Here is a 22210-nt window from a genome sequence, read left to right on the forward strand (position 1 = left end):
CTTCTGTTCATTATCTACTTTATTCCTTTCTTAATTCCATCTTCATTGTTTAGCTTATTAAGATTAGTCAGTTCATTCTTTTTTAAACAATTATTTATTGCTTGCTGTGCAAGGTGCTGTAGCCACGAAGATTAATAAGATATTGCTCATGTTGTTAAAGACAACTAAAATGGACAATAAACTTACCTTCAACGTTTGAGCCTGAGTGACTACAAAAATTCAGTAGGGGAGTGACAAACCAAAATCGCTTTGGGGATCAAGTCTGAGAGATGAGAAGGGTGTCAAAGTAGAAATGTACAACAAGGGAACTGTCAGTAAAAGACTGAAAATTTAAAGGTAGATCATATTAGAAAGGTATATTTAATAGAAGTGATGGTTTCAAGATGTGAGAGGGAAAGTACTCTCTAGGAGAGAAAGGGAAAGAACTATCAAAACAGAACTATACTAACAGAAGGCTAAGGGCTGTTGGAGGTTATATGTGTTGAATATTTGCCTGTGTTTATTCAGAACTGTAATAAAAATAAAGCATTCTAAATCCTACCTATGTCAATAAAATGAGGTGCCCTTAATACAGGTGACTGAATCTTATTTCCAATAGCGATAAAAGTTGTAGGGATGCATACAATAATGATTCATACTCAAAGTAAGAAAGTGGCTGCAGATTTCACAAAAGAGCAAAAGGGAAAAGAAATTCAGGTTATCTACACTTCTGTTGCCTCCTTCCATATCACATAAAACTAACTTAATGCAACCAAAATATCTTAATCAGCAAATGACTATAGTCAATGAGGATACAGGATCTGCCACTTTAATTTTATTAATATATACTTGTTTTGCCTTGGTTTGAAATGGACTGAAAGAAACACACAAAACACTCATTAAGCATAATTAGAAAAAATGAGGCATATTTAAAGAAGCGTAGGAAAGTAAGATGAAGAGTGAGGTTACTAAACAAAGCATACATCATGCCTACATGTATGTACACATATAAGCCACAACTTCAGCTCTAACATTCTGGAAGCAAATATAAAGAAAATACTTATTATTTATTGAATACTAATCATGCACATACCAAATATATATCTCTCATCCTAACATATATTATGCCCCACATTACAAATGAAGAGACAGAGATTAAGACAAGTTCAAGAACTTACTCCAAAAATCAAAGAGCAGGGACTTCCCTGGTGGCACAGTGGTTAAGAATCCCGCCTGCCAATGCAGGGGACACAGGCTCATGCTCTGGTCCAGGAAGATCCCACATGCCATGGAGCAACTAAGCCCAAGCGCCACAACTACTGAGCCTGCACTCTAGAGCCTATGAGCCATACCTACTGAGCCCACATACCACGACTACTGACGCCTGCGTGCCTAGAGCCCGTGCTCCACAACAAGAGAAGCCACCGCAATGAGAAGCCTGCACACTGCAACGAAGAGTAGCCCCCGCTTGCTGCAACTAGAGAAAGCCTGCACACAGCAGCAAAGACCCAATGCAGCCAAAATATAATTAATTAATTATTTTTTAAAAAAAATCAAAGAGCAAGTAACTTATCCATCATTTGAATGTAGGTCAATTTGACTCCAAGGTCTATATTCTCATAGACTATGTTGCCTCTCTAATATTAAATATATGTACTTGAATACACAAGACACACTAAAATAAACAAAAAATTAGCCATATTTAATTTTAAAAGATTGAGAAATAGATGGGATTCCCATGATTGATGACTGAATGGAATCATTTACTTCAGATGTATCCAACATATTCTTGTTGGCTTTCATGTAAAGTTTAAGTTATAAAAGAATGTATATATACATGTATAACTGAGTCACTTTGCTGTACAGCAGAAATTAACACAACATTGTAAATCAACTATACTACAATTAAAAAGAAATAATTTATCCATTTGAGGAGAGGGCAAAGAACAGCACAAACACTAGGCCCAGAGGTGGCATTCAAAATACTAAAAGGCTAGAGAGACAGTGAAGGAAAAAAGAAAGACAAATGAACGATAATGAATATTTGACAATGAATGTAGTCTCCTCTCTTTCTCTCTACATAAAATCATTTCATATAAGACCATAATCACAAACCACTTAGGTAAATTTTCTTTGTGGCTTAAAACATATTTGTCACTACCACAAACCACATCAGCAGTACAGTAAATTTTCTCTGGAAATATAAGGTGACTTAAGTAGAAGGAAAAATTAAAGACAGATTCATTTTCTTCTTTCCTGAACTAGAGAATCATGACAATAAATAGCTCTTTTTCAGTTCTTTTAGAATTCTGAAATTATGCCCATTAACAAAGTTACAAACGACAGGACTCCTTCTTTGGGAGAGCACAAGAGAAAGAAAAACTCCGTAAGATTTTTCTTTCTTTAGTAAATTTAATAAATATTTTGGAATGTAGATTAGAGTAGGCAAATTACAACCCCTGGGTCAAATCCTGCCCACTGTTTTTATAAGATTTATATGGTTGCAAAAAGAATTAAATAATATATGATGGCATGTGAAAATTAAATGAAATTCAAATTTCAGTGTCCACAAATAAAGTTTTATTGGAATACAGTCACTCTCATTCAGTTACATATTGTCTACAGCTGCATTTGTGCTCTGATAGCAGAGCTAAGTAATTATAACACAGACCAGACTAGATAAGCCTGCAAGCCTAACTGGACCTTTAAAGAAAAACCTGGCTAACTAACGCTAATGATGATGAGAGTTAGGTAAGCATTACTTAGAAATTATTTTTAAATCAGATAAAATTCAGAATTTTATCTTAACCTGACTCAAGGAGAAATGAAAAGATCTTATGCAAAGATGCAATTACTCAACAAAAATTTACATTTATATTCAGAAGCTCTTCAAACACTAGAAAATGGGATATATCTCAAATATTTACCTGAACCATTAAACTTGGCCATTTCATAACATCCAGCATTATTTCTAAAATGGTTTCAACTGAATATACACAATTAACTTCTATTTTGGGTACAAATAAGATATTAAATTTTTTGTTTATAAAGATCGTTTGCATGAATAATAAAAAAATAATTATGAAATGGGGCACTAACAGAAAAAATTTTTTCGTAATACTCACCTTTGGAAGGCCAGGCTTGGATTTGAAATTTTTGTTTCTCCTATAGAGATAAATCATACATTAGGAAAAAAAAAAAACCACTGTAGAGACGAATGATTTCAAGGTCTCTACTAAAACAACAGATTATATACCTATTTCCAAGTTATAGGTCGCCTAAATGAAAACACTGTCTAATTCAACTAAGCAGTCATCTTTGGGAAGGAAGGATAAGCGAAGAAAAGAGATGCCTGCTCTGTAATACAGGTACAAACACATTTAAGCCCGATGATAAGTAATATAATGTACATTCAAAGCTGAAGTTTCATTTTCTTTTGGATGTTAATAGGGCTCTGCATTCTTAAACCTACAGAGGCATTGTTTCTGTCATTTTAAACTTAAATAGACGCCTAATTCATGAATTTTTAAAATGTACTTTTCACTAAGACTCATGATCTTCCATTTTTAGAAATTAAAAATTCTCTTTTGCCCTTTTTTCCCTTATTCATAATTAAGTATCACACTTATATCAAATCTTTTTTTTTTTAATGGCTACATACAGGGAATAAAGTCCAATGCTTGTGAACATGGGCTGGGGTGTCAGGAAGACCTGGGCTTGAATCTAAGCTCTTTCACCTACTAATTCTGGAGTATAGCAAGACTTATACAAATTGAGCCTATTAACACTGTTATGTGATGATTTAGGGATTAAGGAATCCAATTCAGTCACACTTCTAGCTAGTGGTCAAAAAACATGCTTTGGAAGTGTTTGAAATACTTTGATATAGGTAGCTAAGAACTTTTTACTGGTCTACCATGCATGGTTATATCTATGTCCTCAAACCAGTTCTAAATCAGGTAAGGAGGAATGAATGGCAGGCTTGGGTTAAGTGTTATATATCACCATACAGGTACCCCTTGAACAACACAGGTTTTGACTGTGCAGTTCCACTTATAAGTGGAATTTTTTTTCAACAGTAACTATTACAGTACTACTTGATCTGAGGTTGGTTGAATCTGTGGATGTGGAATCACAGATACCGAGGAGCAGTGGATATGGAGGGCTGACTACAGGAAACACAAATTTTTGACTGTACAGAGGACTGGCACCTCTAACCCATGCAGTGTTGAGGGGTAAACTGTATATGGCCCCATTCACCACTTCATAAGGGATTTTCCTGCCCAATTTGTTAGGATTGCCAGAATTAAAGGACAACTGCAGTTAAAGACTAGGAATCCTAAAAAGAGCTAACAGTTTTTGCTCTCTCTGGATGTATGGTCTGTTAAAGAGCAATAAAGAGTCATCTCCATAATAAGTATATTCAGTCATGATTCTCCTGGTGAGATGAAAACAAACACCAGCTTTATAATACAGGAGACTGTCACAGCTCTAAATTCTGACTACTTGTTTCACTCAAAATTCTACTCATGAAAATAATGCTTCATGATTACCTCTCTTCTTTTTTAGCCAGAAATTTTAAATCAGCCATAAAAAAGCAATCCACATTATTGATCAGTACTAACGTGAGAATTCCATGGGCTCTCTCCAAGAGTTTGCTGCTAGCTGAATTAGCGAATATTCCATCTTTATCAAGCAAGGAGGTGTTACTGGATAGTCTGCTCTGGCGAATCCCAGTTCTGCCATTCCAGGCAAAATCAAATGTTTCACTGTAAAAATTAAATAGAGTACAATTTCCTTTGTTAATTGAGACATCCCTAAAGCTCTATACATTTCTTAAAAAAGTAAAATAAAACTTTAAACACTAAAGTTAAAACTTAGAAAAAATGCTGAACCAGCAGAAAATGGTTTTATCAGAGAGATTACTGATTAATTTGGCTTATCTTTTCCCTTTCAGAACAAAAAATTTCTACGGATTCTAGCACATTCACATTCAAATGTGCATGAAGGTGAGCACATCATACAGCTAATACCTTTAAATATACCATTTAACAAGCAGTAAATAATATAATGTATTATAATATAATGTCATGGCTTTTGTCTGTGTTTGAAGCCCAAACCCTCTTTCCTTTTTAAAAAGGATATATTAGCCACTGAGTGTAACCACTTCGTTGAGTTTCACTTCTTTTCAGAGAATACTCATGTACGTAAAATATTAATAAAAACTGTATGCTTCTTCTCCTGTTGTCTTTCATTAGTTTAACTTACAGGCCCGCAGCCACTGAACCTAAGAAGGCAGACGAAAAGTTTTTTCTCCCTGACAGTTTCATACTATATAATTTGATTTATATAACAATTGCAAAATAACAAAACTACAGAAATGAAGAACAGATTAGTGGTTGCTAGGGGACAGGAAAGGGACATGGAAGAAGAAGGATAATACAAATAAGCAGCATGAATAAATTCTTTTATGATGATGAAAGAATTCTGCATCTTGATTGTGGTGTTGGTTACACAAATCTATACATGGGATAAAAATGCAAAAAACTACCCATACACACACACACACACACACACACACACACACACACGCACACAGATTTTTTTAAATGGTGAGAACTGTAGTCTAGTTAATATTAATGTAACAATGTAACTTTCCTGGTTTTGATAATATACTACCAGTATATAAGATGTCATTTAAGGAAAACTGAGTGAAGGGTACATAGGACTCTATGAACTATTTTTTTCCTTTGTACTATTTTTGAAACTTCCTGCTTTTGAAAAATGAAATATAACCTTAAAATATTTATTTTCCAATTAGTTCTTTATTTAAACTATACTACTTTTTAGATAGCCAAGACAATATCTTTAAAATCTTGTAATAGCTTTGTTCTGTCCTCCTGGTCAAGCTTCTTACTAAGAACAACAGAAGATAAAAAAATAATCAAATATGCAAAACTTTATCTACAAAAATTTTCATCAATATCAAGAAAATTAGAAACAACCTAAATAACCAACAACTAGAAATAAATGAAAGAAGTTATACTATAACCACTCCCATGGAAGTCTATAAGGTCATTAAAAATCATGTGGGAGAACAGTATTTAATGGCATAAAAAGCTGTCTGAATATATTATCAAATCTAAATACTGTTGTATGACACAGTTTTGTTTAAGACAACTATATTTATATACATGGAAAGAAGAATATATACCAAAAAAAATTTAATGGACAAAATAGATATTTATTCAAAGAAGATATATGAATCATCAAAAAACATATACAAATCACTAATAAGCACATAAAAAGATGCTGAACATCATTATTTAGGGAAATACAAACTACAATGAGATACTACTTCATTCCCTCGAAGACAGGCAATAACAAAATGACAAGAATGTGGAGAAACTGGAACCCTTATCCATCACTACTGGGAATGTAAATGTCCAAGCCACTCTGGAAGATAGTTTGGCAAACTCAAAATGTTAAACAAAACAGACAGTAATCATATAACACCACAATTTCATTCCTAGGCATGTACTCAAAAGCACTGAAAACACGTCCACACGAAAACTTGTATATGAATGTTCACAGCAGCATTATTCATAATAGCCAAAAAGTAGAACCCAAGTGTTCATTAACTGATAAATGTGTAACCAAAATATCCATAACATGAGATGTTATTCAGCCATAAAAATGAATGAAGTACTGGTACATGTTACGACGTAAATTATTGAAAACATTATGCTAAACTAAAGAAGTCTCACACAAAAGGCCACATATTGTAGATTGCATTTATATAAAATTTCCCCCCAAAATATTTTTTTTCCAGAATAGGCAAATCTACAGAGACAAAAAGTAGATCATGTTTATCTACAGTGAGTGAGAGTACAAGAAAAGGAAACATTCTAGTAAATAGGAAACTTCCTTTTGAACTGACTAAAATGTTCCAAATTATATTTTGGAATAGTTGGCCAACTCTTAAATGAATTGTATACTTTAAGTGGGTGAAATTTTGTGGTATGTAAATTATATCTCAATAAAGCTATTTAAAACAAGGCCTCAGAAATCAGCAATGCTGGAACTAAAAGGCAATGTGGCGGTGTCTTCAAAATTCTGAAAAGAAGTTATTTCCAACCAAGAGTCTATACACACTCAAATTTCCAATCAAGTGTGATGGCAGAATAAATGCATGCTTAGTTATACAAGGAATCAAAAACATGTTTCCCCTATACATACTTTCTCATGGAGCTTCTAGAGAATATGCTCTGTAAAAGTTTGCAAAGTAGATCTATAAAAGGAAAAAACGGTAGAAAAAACTGTTGATACAAAACAGAAGACTAATATAAGGAATGACCAATACAAAGGTAAAGAAGATACCACTGTAATAGCTATGTGATAGATCTAGAGAACAAACCCTTCTGATCAAAAAAATGCCAGGAGAGATTTCTACAAGAAGTTGAAATTAATTCAAGATGCATCTGTACATGATCAGAGGAAATTAAAACAATTGTCAAAAAAAGCTTAGGGTTGAAATGGATATAGGCACCAAATAGATGACTTTGGACTGAGGAAACAATTCTTTAAATAAGTTATTAAAAGGACAAATAATAGAGAAAAAAATAAGTACATTTAACTACATTTACCATTTTAACCATTTTAAAGTGTACAATACAGTGGCATTAAGTACATTTATTGTGTGCAACCATCACTACTATCTACCTCCAGAACTTTTAGCCAAACTGAAACTTTGTACCCATATTCAACAATAACTCCCCATGCCCTCCAATACTATATAATATTACATAGCAACTAAAAAGAACAAATTATATGCCACAAGATGGATGAATCTTAGATAGATATTACTGAGGAGAAAAGTCACAGCAACCACATACTATATAATAGTATTTCTAAAACTCAAAAACTAGCTAAGCCAAATGACTCTTTGCTTAGAAAAACATACATTTATCGTAAAACTATTTTTTAGAGCATAGTAATGGTATACATAAAATTCTGGATAGCAGTTACCTGTGGGGAGAGAGGGAGAATGATCAGGAAATATATGATAAAAAAGTGGCTGCAGCAATACTAATAATCTTCTGGTTCTGGACTTGGGTGGTATTCATTTTATTGATATGCTTCCTAATGTACATGTGTGTTTTGTATATTCTCTTGTACCAAATGCTACCTTAATGTATAAAGGCTGAATCAAAGCTTCCTATTAAACATGTATACTGCACACTTCTTATGTTCCATTTCAAATCCCGTAAGTCTCACCTCTTATTCTAGCTGCTGCTGTTGCAAATGGTACTGTAACTAGTCATACACACAAATTTTGTCCAGCGTCAAACAGATGCTGCTGGCAGCACCTAGTTTCAGACTCCACACACTTGCCTCTTGTCTGATGTAGGCTTCTGCTCTGCACTTACACAAGGAGAACTCTCTGTGGGGCTAGCAACCCCTGGAGCAATGGGTAAGTCTCTCCTCTTTTCTTCCTCAAGGCAAACAGATGATCCTGAGACACAAATTATTTAGCTTCTCAGTTGGTCCCACAGGGTTGAGCAACCAGTGGCCAACTCATTCATTGATTCTTGTATGGATTCTCCATCCTTCCCTTTTTAATTCCCATATCCCTACTCCTGCTCCCTAGGATAACATTCTTAAATAAGCTATATTTGTAAATAAACTATTTGGTGTTTGCATAAAGGAAACCCATAATAAGCTGCCACAGCATACTCCATAACAATTGTTTATGTCAGCCCCCAGCTGAAATACCACGAATTTGACAAAGTCATAAATTCACAAGGACAAAGAGTGAGAAGGAAGACTATGCAAGGGACAAGGAACAGTAAAAGTTTAAAGTTGACAGACATGTAATAAGAGATGTAGTAGACTAGAAAAAATTAAAACTTAAGTTTATATGTACGTCGGAATCATAGAAAAGGGGAGTCTATAGGACTAGGCATGATTGACAATACACACATGCTCGTGTGTGTGTGTGTGTGTGTGTGTGTGTGTGTGTGTGTGTGTGTGTGTGTGTAGAGGCTGGGGTTTGGAGTGGGAGAGAGGCTAAAACAACAAAATGCAAGTGTGTTCTCATCCAGAACTCTGGAAAGGTTCAGATATTAGAGATAACTGGTACCACTGCAAGGGTGATGCTGAATGGGGCTAAAAATAAGAAGTTAGTTTGAAAGTCTTTAAAAATGAGCTAGATCCTTACTCTTACCCTATATAGTGAAGTAACATTCCCTTCTTCAAGCCTTTCAAAGATTTTACTTTATAGAAAAGTTGGAAACACAGAATCCCAAAAGTCAGAGACATTAAGCATAGCTAAAGGTAGGGGTGGGTGAGGTACACTGAAAATAGGAATTAAGTGGAAGTATGCGTATGGAATCGTGAGAAGCCCAGCTACATACCTAAAACATCAGTAGCCAGATTTAAAAGCTATAGGCAGGGAAAACTGACTGACCCAAGATAAACAATCTAGAGATAGCAGACATTTGGAAGTCACCAACTAAACACCGAGATCCCCGATCAGTAACAAAATACATCTTCTAGCCCAAGAATCAACTGAGTGCATCTGTATATCCAATGATTTATTCTCTTTCTCTCTAGATGAAGGTCTCTCAGGAATCTCAAAGTAACATGTACAAGCTGAAACTATCACTCCCTCTTCAAAACTGTTGCCTCTTTTATATTCCCTACTTAAGTACTAAGCCAGAAATCTAGAAATCATCCTTAATTACTTTGTCTCCTCACCCAATATATTCCACAAGTTTTATATAAGACATAGATTCCCCCAACCCTCTCTTTTCAGGAAATGAAGGCTACAAGAGTCACAATCTCAGAATGCGAAGATAAGCTGAGCCAAGAACAAATTTTTGGTGACTCCCAAACCCGTGCTCTTTCTCCTATGTGTTATGTAAAGGCTTAATATACAGCAAAAAGGTTTTACTGGTATTTTACACACTGAATAACAGGAAGAGTCCCAGCATTAGAATGGCAGGCTCAATGGTGAAGTAGAAGATTGGAAGTGAAAGAAAGCAAAAATAGGCTGTGCCTATTTTTAAGAGAGGACAATCAGTGGGATGCTGGGGAAAAAGAAAAAGCTCTGTGTGTACTTAAAAATCTTTGTGCCAGTTGGTTATTTCAATGAAATGACGTAGGTATCTGTCTCAGTTTTTCTAGGGGCTTCCCTTAGCTTAGCACATTGCTATTAAGATTGATGGCATACACAACGTCTTTGTTCTCTATATACAATGTACTCCTTATATATACATTAGATCCCTGTCATATATTTGTGGCATACATATAAAAATTATTTGCACAAAGCATAGAAAATCCAATACAGACTTCTCATAAACACTGAATCCTCATAAAATCAGAAGAGAGACATATAGATTTTCAATTTTCCTCCTTAATACAGGTTCACATCAATGTGTACCCACGACCACCTACTGCAAGCCATCAACTCTTGCCAGAACTGCTAGTCTTCCTGTATCCAATCCAGTGCCTCTCCAAATCATTCTCCATAAAGCAACCACTGAGATTCTCCTGAAATATCAGTCAGTCCCCTGTTTAAAAGCATTTAATAACTTCTCATTACCCTTAAGATGAAGTACCACCTCTCCAATACAGCTAACAAAGCCCCACATGAACTAGCCTATGTCTATTTGTCTTTCTAGAGTCAACTCTCATCATTTCTCTCTTCTTACTCACATTCTTTTAATTCTTTATTTGTGCCATGCTCTCTAGAGAGAGTTCTCTTTTTGCTCCTGGACCATCATACAGGTTGCTCCTCTGCCTGTAAAACATCACCCTCCTCTTCAAAGGGCTCACCCTTACTCTTCACTCAGATAACAGTTTAAAAGATTCTTTTTCTGAAAAACATTTCTGATGCATCTGGCCCCATATCCACTTCTTTAAATACAGTATTAGCATAAAAAATTTAAAAGTCCTCCTCTATGTTTCCATGGTATCCTATATTTCTCCAATTATATCACTTATCACATCTATCTCACAAAGTATTGAATCTCCAGTTTCCGCCACACGACCTGGCACGAAGTACTTGTTAAATAAACAAATGATCTGACAGAACTAGAAGTTGTATTTGTCTTAATTTATTTCTTTATTTTTCTCTCAAGAACAATCTGACCTTCAGGAATGGATATTACATGCAAATAATGCTCCAGTAAAAAAAGTCACTAATTTTTAAAACAAAGGACAAACAAAACTATGTAAAAACACACAAATATCTTTTAGGATAACCAACATACTATATATTAAAGCAAAAAAATTTGGAAGAGACTTTTGAAATAACTATATAATACTTAATGTTTTAAATTTATACTAAAATATGAATATTATTTCATACTAATTTGCTATTATTATATGAACTGCTAATCACACATAACTGCTTACATTAATAACCAAGTTCTGTATTTTTTCATTAGGGTAAACAAAATACATTCTAAGACATGATCAAATGCCATGAGATTTATCTGGCTGTAACATATGAGAAATTACTCCAAGCTGTTTTATGTGACATCAAGTCATACTGGTTCTAACAGAACCTTGAAATCCATTCACCTTTATAAATCATGTTAAATATGATCATTACTTAAAATACCCCAGTAATAAATTATTTGACTTACCCTTCAAAAAAAGTATTTATTTTTGTTCTCATTGTTGCTTTTTTTTTTTTTTATAATACAATGTCTCAGACGGTAAGCAGTCATTTGCCCAGATCAAGAGGAAAAGTTGAATTTAAACAAAAATAACACTTTAGACAGTGAGTTTTTAGTTGCATAATAGAAATCAGGATCCACACATGCTACATAGTCAACTCTTAGAGGATAGGTTTATCCCAGTACTCAAATATGTGGTTATCAATATAGCCAAAGTCCTAAAAAATGGTGTCATAACCCACGAGTTTTAATGAGATTTATTCTAGTTCCTTAATGCCCTGGGATTAGCATGATAGTACAGCAGACCCCATTTAATTATAAAACGTACCATATACTTCCACAATGTGCAAATTCATTATGTACTTGTTGACAATAAATTCTGATAATACTCTTTTTGCCCCCTAAATAACAAGTTTCCAAAGGCATATTTTCCCAATATAGGGTGGTATATTTTATTCTTCACACAATCTTCTCTACAACTATTAGAAGAGCTTTCTCTACCTAGGAATGAATGTATCTTTGAAACCAGTGCAGTCTTTTTAGGTACTCAGATTAAGTGTCACTTCAGCAGCCTCTATTTACCATCTCTGCTTCATGATATGTAATTATAGGCTCTGTACTTTTTTCAAATTATATTTTGATACAAAGACATCTATTTCCAGTTTATACCCTCTTACCAAAAAGCAACTGCCCACTCAACATTGATGAAAGTTTTATCTCTCACTTGAGGAATATTTGTACTGGCTAAAAATAGTTTTATATTTGCGTTTCCTTGTTTTTATACAGACTACATCAATTCTTAGGCCTAGATCACCGGCAAATTGGATGTTCCACTCTTTCATTTAAGAGTCACTTATTAGGAGTGTTGCATAGGGAAGGTCCAAAAGACTCCACTTAGTAGATACAAGCTAATGATTTCATGACTGATTTGATTTTCTGAGTATCCATTGTTCTATCCTCTCTATCTTCTCAGCAATTTTCTCTAAAATAAACTCACCAATACAACAAACACAAGCTGGGAGGCTCTCTTGTTAAGACTGCTAGTTGGCCTTTTCCTGATAACATTATTACAATGCCACATATCTTTCTTTATTGTACACAAAGGAAAAGAATCAAGCTAATGTGATCAATTTCTCTGTGAGGAAGGGTCTCAAAAATGAGCTTATACACACATCTTTACAAAATTAGTTTGTCATTCCATGAGTGCCTAAAATCACCTTAACTGCTTGAGTCCAGACCAATGTTAAACCAATATATTAGACTATTCCAACTGATATATAAAAAATAGAAGCCCAAATAGATCACTTCAGGCACCCAAAATTGAAAGCAGTACAAAGAAACATAACTGGGAATTCCCTAGCAGTCCAGTGGGTAGGACATGGCACTTTCACTGTGTTGGCCCAAGTTCAATCCTTGGTCAGGGAACTAAGATTCTGCAAGCTGCGCGAGTGGCCAAGAAAAAAACAAAAACAAAAACTACGAATTAGGAAAGTTATAACCATTAAATTGCTTCGGGAAATGCAACAAGTCACAGTTCCTTTTTTTACCCAAATCAAGAAAATGAGTTCCTTAAGTTAGGGATCTCTAATGACCAGGGTGAGAATACTGCCAACAGATTAAAATAAAAAAGGTACACAGGTCACCAGATTAATGATCTAATTTGTTCTTGGGTAAAATCTAACGTGCACATATAATGGTGATTTTCATCATCAGCCAACCGTCACTGTTAAGAAAACAAAATGCATGCACTATAAAGATAGCCAGTAGTTCAATTTGCTGGCATTAAAGATAAGTACAGTTAAGGTTGGATACTTGGGCTCTGACAGCTCTTGCAGGTTAAAATAGTGAACCTAGACTTCTTGTAATAAGCAATAAAGAGTTATAAAAAAAAGTTATGGAGCAGAGAACTGAAAATATATATTAGAAAGACATAGTAACTCAAAATGGAAAACCTGATCAATGAAGTTATACTTTAATTTTAAATGACTGATCATCTTAATCTTGTATCTTACCAGGACACTAAGAAGCTCAATTCTCTTGATGTTTAAAACGTACACAGCAGAACTCTAGACACTAGATAATGCTGTTTTGCTATTTAAAGTACAATTTTTATAAAACAGTATGTGTAAAGGAAAAGGAGCTTTATTTATAAACTCAGAAAATTACTTACATTTGTTACTTTCAAATTTTACTTATGAATTTTTCATTGAAAATGGTAAAAGGTAATCTTTGGGTATCACACTCATCAAGAAAAGGTATTGGACAGTTTGATGTAAATCAAACTACTCAATTATTACTTACCAAGAAGATTTCTCCATGCAAAGAAGCAGAATATCCATTACTTTTACAAAAGACATTTAAAATGCAAGAAGCGTCTCAGAAATTAAAACGTATGCACTCATTTTTAATTATCCTGGGGAAACTTTTTTTACATTGTACAACCACTTTACTAGAGGCAATCTTAGATAATTTACTGTACTGTTAACTCTAACCTTTTTAACTTATTACACCATTTACAAAAGCTTTAAGAAATTAAAAGAAAAAAAGGCCCGATTTACTGCATACTTTTAAAGCCACAGAAGTATTAATAAGAATTCTAGTTATTTCTTCTTTACGTCCTTGAAAACTTGAACCAAAAATACTTACTGTTGGTTTTTTTCATTTAGAGTATTCATGCCCTGGAGATCAGAAAGAGGTGTTCTGGGATTTTTCCGAGTTATACCTAGCATAGAGAAAGCAAAAACTTTCAATCAATGCTAAGATAAACTAAACATGAAATAAGTTTTCTAGGAACAAATGAAATTAATATACTTCAATAGTAAATATTAGCTAAACATATCAGAAATGTCTAAATAATAATAATATGAACCAAGTCTCATGACTGTTACTTATAAATCTGACTTAGTCAAACAATGAAACCAATTAGGGAATTTAATAATAAATTTTTAAATTTCTTCTCTCATTTAAATATTATCAGGAAATACAAGGGTAACTGGGCTGAATATCTAGTACTGTACAAACTCATTTCTTATGTTAATATTCAAAAAATTCATAATGATTCCTTTGCACCATTTTTCAGCAATAGGATATTGTTCCTATAAACTACAGATTTTAGAGATCAATTAATATTACATATAAAGACACTAAGAATCAAAGATGACGAATTGCTTCCTCAAGAATTACCAATATTTTTTAAACAAAAAATCTAATTAAAAAATGGGTAGAAGACTTGAATAGACATTTTTCCAAAGGAGACACACAGGTGACTAACAGGCATATAAAAAGATGCTCAACATAGCTAATCACTGGGGAAATGCAAATCAAAACCAAAATAAGATATCACCTCACACCGGTCAGAATGGCTATCAAAAAACACAAATAACGAATGCTGGCGAGGATGTGGAGAAAAGGGAGTGCTCATACACTATTGGTGGGAATGTAAATTGGTACAGCCACTGTCGAAAACAGTACGGAGATTTCTCAAAAAACTAAAAATGGAACTACGATATGATCCAGCAATTCCACTCCTGGGTACACATCTGGAAAAAATGAAAACACTAATTTGAAAAGATACATGCACTCCAATGTTCATAGCAGCCCTGTTTATAATAGCTAAGACATGGAAGCAACCCACATGCCCATCAGCCAACACTTGGCTTAAGAAGATGTGGTATATACATACAATAGCATGTTACTCAGACATTAAAAAAAAAAATACTTGCATTTGCAGCAATGTGGAAGGACCTAGAGAATATTATGCTTAGTGAAGTAAGTCAGACAGAGAAAGACAAATACCATATATGACTTATATGTGGAATCTAAAAAAATTCAAATGAATGTATATGCAAAAAAGCAACAGACTCACAGATACAGAAAACCAACATGTGGTTACCAAAGAGGAGAGGGAAGCAGGGAGGAACAAAATAGGGGTATGGGATTAACAGATAGATACTACTATATTTAAAATAGTAAAAGTGTCTTTATTTGAGATAACTATCTTGTATGTGGAAAATCCTAAGTAATTCACAAAAAAAATTAGGACTATTAAATAAGGTTAGCAAAATTACAAGATATAAGATCAATATTCAAAAATCAACTTAGCAATAAACAATTGGAAAATGAAATTAAGAAAACAATTCCATTAATAATAGCAATAAAATAATATACAAGGAATAAGCTGAACAAAAAATATAAAATGTCTACTGAAAAACTCAAAAGCATCATAAAAAGCAATTAAAGAAAACCTAAATAAATGGAAAGCCATCCATGCTCATGGACTGGAAAACTTAATATTGTTAAGATGGCAATGTTTCCCAAATTCATCTACAGATCAATGCAATCTCTATTAAAATTCCAGCTGCCTTTTTTTTTACTGAAATGAATAAGCTGATCCTAAAATTAATATGGAAATGCAAAGGACCCAGAATAGCCATGTTGCAAAAAGAGAACATGGGTGGAAGACTCATACTTCCTGAATTAAAAACTTACTACAAAGATAAACTAACTGAGACAGTAGGGCACCAGCATAAAGATAGACAAATAGATCAATGGAAAGGAACTGAGAGTACAGAAATACATTTATGATCAACTAAATGTTGACAAAGGTGCCAAGACAATTCAATGGGAAAAGAATAATCTTTTCAACAAAAACTGGGAAAAACTATATGTCCACATGGAAAAGAATGAAGTTGGATCAAAGACCAAAATACAAATGCTAAAAGTATAAAACTCTTAAAACACAGGAGTAAATATTCCTGACATTGGATTAGGCAATGGTTACTTAGAGATGAAACCAAAGGCACAAGCAACCAGAGAGAAAGACTGATAAACTAGATATCACCAAAATCTAATACTTTTGTGCTTCAAAGGACACTATATCAAGAAAGTGAAAAGACAACCCACAAAATGGTATCAAAAGAAAACGGCCAATCAAATATCTGATACGAAGCTTGCATCCAGAATATAAAAAGAACTTTGGCAACTGCATAATACAAAAGATAACCCAATTTTAAAATGAACAGAGTATGAATAGGTATTTTTCCAAAGACAACACACAAATGGCTAATAAGCACATAAAAAGATGCTCAACATCATTAGTCATCAGAGAAATGAAATCAAAACTACAATGAGGTTGCACTTCACACCCCCTAGCATGACTATAATAAAAAAGGAAGATAGTAAGTGTTGGCAAGGACATGTAAAAATTGGAAACTTGCATATAGTGCTGAATGTGAAATGATACAGTCACTTTGGGAAACAGTCTAGCAGTTCAACAAAAAATTAAACAGAGTTACCATATGACCCAGAAATTCCCCTACTAAGTATATACCCAACAGAACTGAAGACATACATCTATACCCACATAAAAACTGTTACTAGAAAATATATGTCTTGGGATCAACAAATTCAGTTAGAACTTTGAACAACTTCATTTTCTTACATATTTGAACGCATTGTTTTTGTTTCATTTATTCAGTTCCTAAGTCATGGACACCAAATATCCTTATGACAAATTATCATTTTCTATTCTCCATATGAATTCTTTTCTTCTGCATATTGAAATATAATCACTTCAGGCCTTTCCTTAATATTAGTAATGCAATTTTCAGATATGTTTCCTCTATTTATTGAGATCACATAGGTGTTGATTTATGCCTCTACTTGTTTTAGTAGTTCAAAATCTATTTCAACATCATTCTGCTATTTCATAGTCTTAAATTTGTGCTACTGCTTTATTGGATTCATGTTCTTAAATTCTTCTTAAACTGTAAAGTGCTCACCGGGAATTTTCTTCTCGTTTTTGGCGTATCTTCCTTGCCAATACAATAGGGTGTTTCTTTTATGCATGTTATTTCCCTTTGTGTAATGATTTTTTTAAACATTAATTATTAAATATTTTAAAGGAATAATATACTGAACACTTGCAACTGACCACTGAGATTAGAAAATGAAGTCCTGTGTACCTTTCTTCTTGATTCCATTTCAACAGCATTCAGATCCCAACATTGCCCACTTGTTGGAATTAGCATAAAAGGACTTTAAAATTGCTATCATTACGTTCAATGACTTAAAGTATAAGACAGTCTTATGACCTAACAGAAAAATCTCAGGAGAGAAATGGAAACTGTAAAAAGAATCCAAATGGGGCTTCCCTGGTGGCACCGTGCTTTAGAGTCCGCCTGCCAATGCAGGGGACACGGGTTCGTGCCCCGGTCCGGGAAGATCCCACATGCCGCGGAGCAGCTAGGCCCGTGAGCCATGGCCGCTAAGCCCGTGCATTCAGAGCCTGTGCTCCGCAAAGGGAGAGGCCACAACAGTGAGATCCAAATGGATATTCTGGAACTGAAAAGTGAAATTTTCTGAAATAAAAAATTCATTCTATGGTCTTACAAGGAGACTTGAAACAGCATAATAAACTTGATATCAGATAAATAAAAATTATCCAATATGAAGAACAGGAAGACAAAGATAGAAGAAAAATCCACAGAATATGAGGAATGAGACAATATCAAATATTCTAAGAGTGTGTAATTGGGGTCTCAGAAGAAAAATTGCAGCAGAAAAAGATTTCTGAAAAAATACTGACCAAGGGCTTCCCTGGTGGCGCAGTGGTTGAGAGTCTGCCTGCTGATGCAGGGGACACGGGTTCGTGCCCTGGTCCGGGAAGATCCCACATGTCGAGGAGCGGCTGGGCCCGTGAGCCGTGGCCGCCGAGCCTGTGCGTCCGGAGCCTGTGCTCCGCAACGGGAGAGGCCATAACAGTGAGGGGCCCCCGTACCACAAAAAAAAAAAAAAAAAAAAAAAAAAAACTGACCAAAAATTTCCTAAATTTGATGAAAAATAATGAAGCACAGGTCCAAAAGGTATAGCAAATACCAAACAGCATAAATATAAATATAAATCATATCTAGGGACATCACAGTCAAACTGCTGAAAATGAAAAAATAAAGAGAAAATCTTGAAGCAGCCAGATGAGAAAAGGTACATTAGATATGAAAGAACGACAACAGAATGACATCTGAGTTTAACATCACAAACAATGTAGGACAAAAGAAAGTGGAACAACATTTTTAAAGTGCCAAAAGTTTGATAGTTCCTAATGATGTTAAACATATGTCTACTTTATGACACAGTAAACTCCATCATAACTTTTACCCAAGGAATGAAAATTTATATACACAAAATGAATTGAACAAGAATGTTTATAGCAGGGTTCCTCACAATAGCTCCAGACAGTACAAACTTTATATCCATCAAGAAATAAATGATAAACACAAAGTTGTATACACAATTGTATATACATATACAATGGAATACAACTCAGCAACAAATTACTGATATAGGGGAATACATATATAACTATGTTATATAACAGAAGCAGAACACAAAAGAATACTGTATTCCATTTCTGTTCTAGAAAAGGCAAAATTAATTTATAGTAACAGACATCTTAAGAGGAGTTGCCTAAAGGGGGTGGGAAAATGTACAAGAGAGTAAGAATAAACTTTCTCATACAACTTTATTTGAATATTTTATATTTTTGTGTTCATATCTTTTTGTGTTCATATGCTTTAGGTTTGTCTCTTATAAACATCTTACATCTGAATTTTATTTTAATTGCATAATCTTTTTTTAAACTGTTTAGTTGGGTTTGTTTTAATTTATTGGTATTACTGAAATATCTGGAATTTTTTCTGCCTTATTTTATGTTTTGTATCTACCCTAATTACTGTATGCTTTTACCCAGACTTCTATTGAACTATTTTCTTTATATTCTGATTTCTTTGTTTTGTTCTGGAAGTTATATACACTCTCCTCTTTGATTATTCTTGAATTTTTAACATATTCATGAATTCTAAAGTAAATTAATTCTCTATTCTCTTTTTCTAAAGATTACGAGAACCTTTAAATCTCTGATACAAGTCATCCCCTTCCTATCACAGCTATTGTTACCCAATATTTATTTTCACCTTATTTTCTTCCCACTAATCAAGCAAATTAGGCATTAAGCTTTATAAAATAATAACTTGTATTTACAAGTTTCTCAAAACTTCCTAGTGAGTTCAGCTTGTCTTTCTCAACTAAATCTTTTTATAAATTCTATTGATGAAGATCTGCTCAAATTACTATCTAGTTTTATTTACTGCTATTGTTCACCTTTGCCTGACATAGCTTTCTCCATCCTTTTATTTTTATCATTTAAAAAATCTAGATATCATTTAATTAAACTTTTTGAAAAATTCATTTTGAGATTTTAATTGGTGATGTTAATCTATTTTTATTAATTTAAATCATAGTACTTGTTTCTTGTATTTTGTTTCACTTTTATTTCACTCTTCAAATCCATATTCCCCCTTGTTAGTTTTCATTTGATAGATAAAGGTTTCTTGTGCTACTTTAGAAGACAGAGATTCAGGGAATTCCCTGGTGATCCAGTGGTTAGGACTCTGTGCTTTCGCTGCCGAACTCATGGGTTCAATCCCTGGTTGGGGAACTAAAGTCCCACAAGCCACTTGCAGCAGACAAAAAAAAAACCAGAATCTATTTTTGTTATTGTGGTTGTCTGTAAGGCACACATTCATGTTTGTTTATCCACTCTGATTTCCTAAATTGAATAAACAGCCTTATTCTATCAACTCAATAGAAATAGCTCCCTGACTTTCCTCCAGGCTTCCCCAAAATACATATTGGCATATCCTGTATTTGTTTCCGTCTACCATTTTCAAACAAGAATTCTGATCACGTAACATTTTATTTAGAATATTTTAAATTATTTTAATGCAAATCTCTGCAGTGGGTAGTAGACAAGGGCTTTAGCATTCATTATCACAATTGAGCCTCACGCTGCCCCTGTGCAGTAGGGCCTACCTTTCAGAGAAGGAAGTTGAGGCTCTGAGAAACAACATCTTCCACACACAGGAATACAGGGGCTAAGTAGCAGAGCCAGAATTTGTACCTGGCACTGCCTGACTCCAAATGCCAGGCTGTTTCTCCTCTCTCTTTTGAGAGTAACGTGGAGGTCCCCACGTCAGAATCTTTGTGCCCTGCCACAGCCCTGGCAAAAAGCAAAAGACGGTCAGGTCTTCCCAGCACTGAAGCCTTCCCCAAATCAGGCAAGCTGGCTAGTTCCCACTCTGGTCCTGAGGAGTAAGATGTGGACACTTCCTGGGGTTCCCATAACGTATTTTTATTTTTGGTATGCTTAATTCCATGAAAAATAGTCTCTTCTAGATATCTATCTATGACTTATATCAGGCTTCAAGATATGCAATTAATTTTTAAAACTGTGGTAAAATTTACATATTGTAGAACATACTCATTATAAGCATATAGTTAGTTAAGTTTAGACAAAACTGCCACCAAAAGGAGATATAGAATAATTCCGGGGACTTCCCTGGCAGTCCAGTGGTTAAGACTCTGCACTTCCACTGCAGAGGGCACAGGTTCGATCCCTGGTGGGAGAACTAAGATCCGGCATGCTGTGTGGCACAGCCAAAAAAAGAAACGAAAAATTTCCATCATCTCCCAAAGTTCCCTCATGCCCTTTCTTCGACAATCCCCCACATACCCTCCTGGGCCAAGGCAACCACTAACCTGCTGTCCATATCGACTGGTTTGCATTTTCTGGAATTTTATATAAGTGGAATAAAACAGTATGCTCTCTTTTGTGTAAGGTTTCACTCAACATTACATTTTAGAGTTTGATCTATAAAAAGTCTTCATGTGGGGCTTCCCTGGTGGCGCAGTGATTGAGAATCCGCCTGCCGATGCAGGGGACACGGGTTCGTGCCCCGGTCCGGGAAGATCCCACATGCCCCGGAGCAGCTAGGCCCGTGAGCCATGGCCGCTGAGCCTGTGAGTCTGGAGCCTGTGCTCCGCAACGGGAGAGGTCACAACAGTGAGGCCCGCGTACCACAAAGAAAAAAAAAAAAAGTCTTCATGTGAACATATGTGTTCATTTCTTACGTGGAGAGAACATATGGAAATCATATGCTTACGTTTATAAAAAACTGACACTGTTTTCCAAAATAACTGTACTATATTTTACACTGCCAGCCGAATGATAAGCATACCAGCTGCTCCACTTACTCATCATCAGTACTGTCAACTTCTTAAATTTTAGCCATGACACAGGGTGTTAATGTGACTTCACTGTGATTATAATTTGCATTCCCTAATGACTTATAAAGCTGGTAATCTTTAATGTGCCTATAGATGATTCATATATCTTCTTTTCTAAGTGTATGCTTAAACTTCTTGACCATTTTTTTTTTTTTAAGCAGAAAGTAACATTTTTTTTTTTTTTTTTTGGCTGCACCATGTGGCATGTGGGATCTTCCCCAAACAGGGATCAAACCTGCACCCCCCGCAGTGGACGCACAGAGTCTTAACCACTGGACTGCCAGGGAAGTCCCTCTTGACCATTTTTTTTTAAAATAAATTTATTTATTTATGGCTGTGTTGGGTCTTCGTTTCTGTGCAAGGGCTTTCTCTAGTTGCGGCGAGCGGGGGCCACTCTTCATCGCGGTGCGCGGGCCTCTCAC

The 22210-nt window shown here is 34.7% G+C and overlaps 1 protein-coding gene across 16 annotated transcripts in view; it reads right to left on the reverse strand.

The window, feature by feature from the left end:
* Positions 1 to 22210, reverse strand: part of MYO9A (myosin IXA) — a 279561-nt gene that overhangs the window by 105292 nt on the left and 152059 nt on the right. For all 16 annotated transcript variants that reach the window (XM_067029270.1, XM_067029272.1, XM_067029275.1 and 13 more), the window contains 3 exons: positions 14313 to 14388; positions 4605 to 4748; positions 3105 to 3144 (listed from right to left, as the gene is read on the reverse strand). In XM_067029270.1, the coding sequence (XP_066885371.1) occupies positions 3105 to 3144; positions 4605 to 4748; positions 14313 to 14388 (260 nt within the window). The remainder of the gene's footprint in view (positions 1 to 3104; positions 3145 to 4604; positions 4749 to 14312; positions 14389 to 22210) is intronic.

This window comes from Kogia breviceps, chromosome 3 (genome assembly GCF_026419965.1).
Source record: "Kogia breviceps isolate mKogBre1 chromosome 3, mKogBre1 haplotype 1, whole genome shotgun sequence".
NCBI classification, from domain to species: Eukaryota; Metazoa; Chordata; class Mammalia; order Artiodactyla; family Physeteridae; genus Kogia; species Kogia breviceps.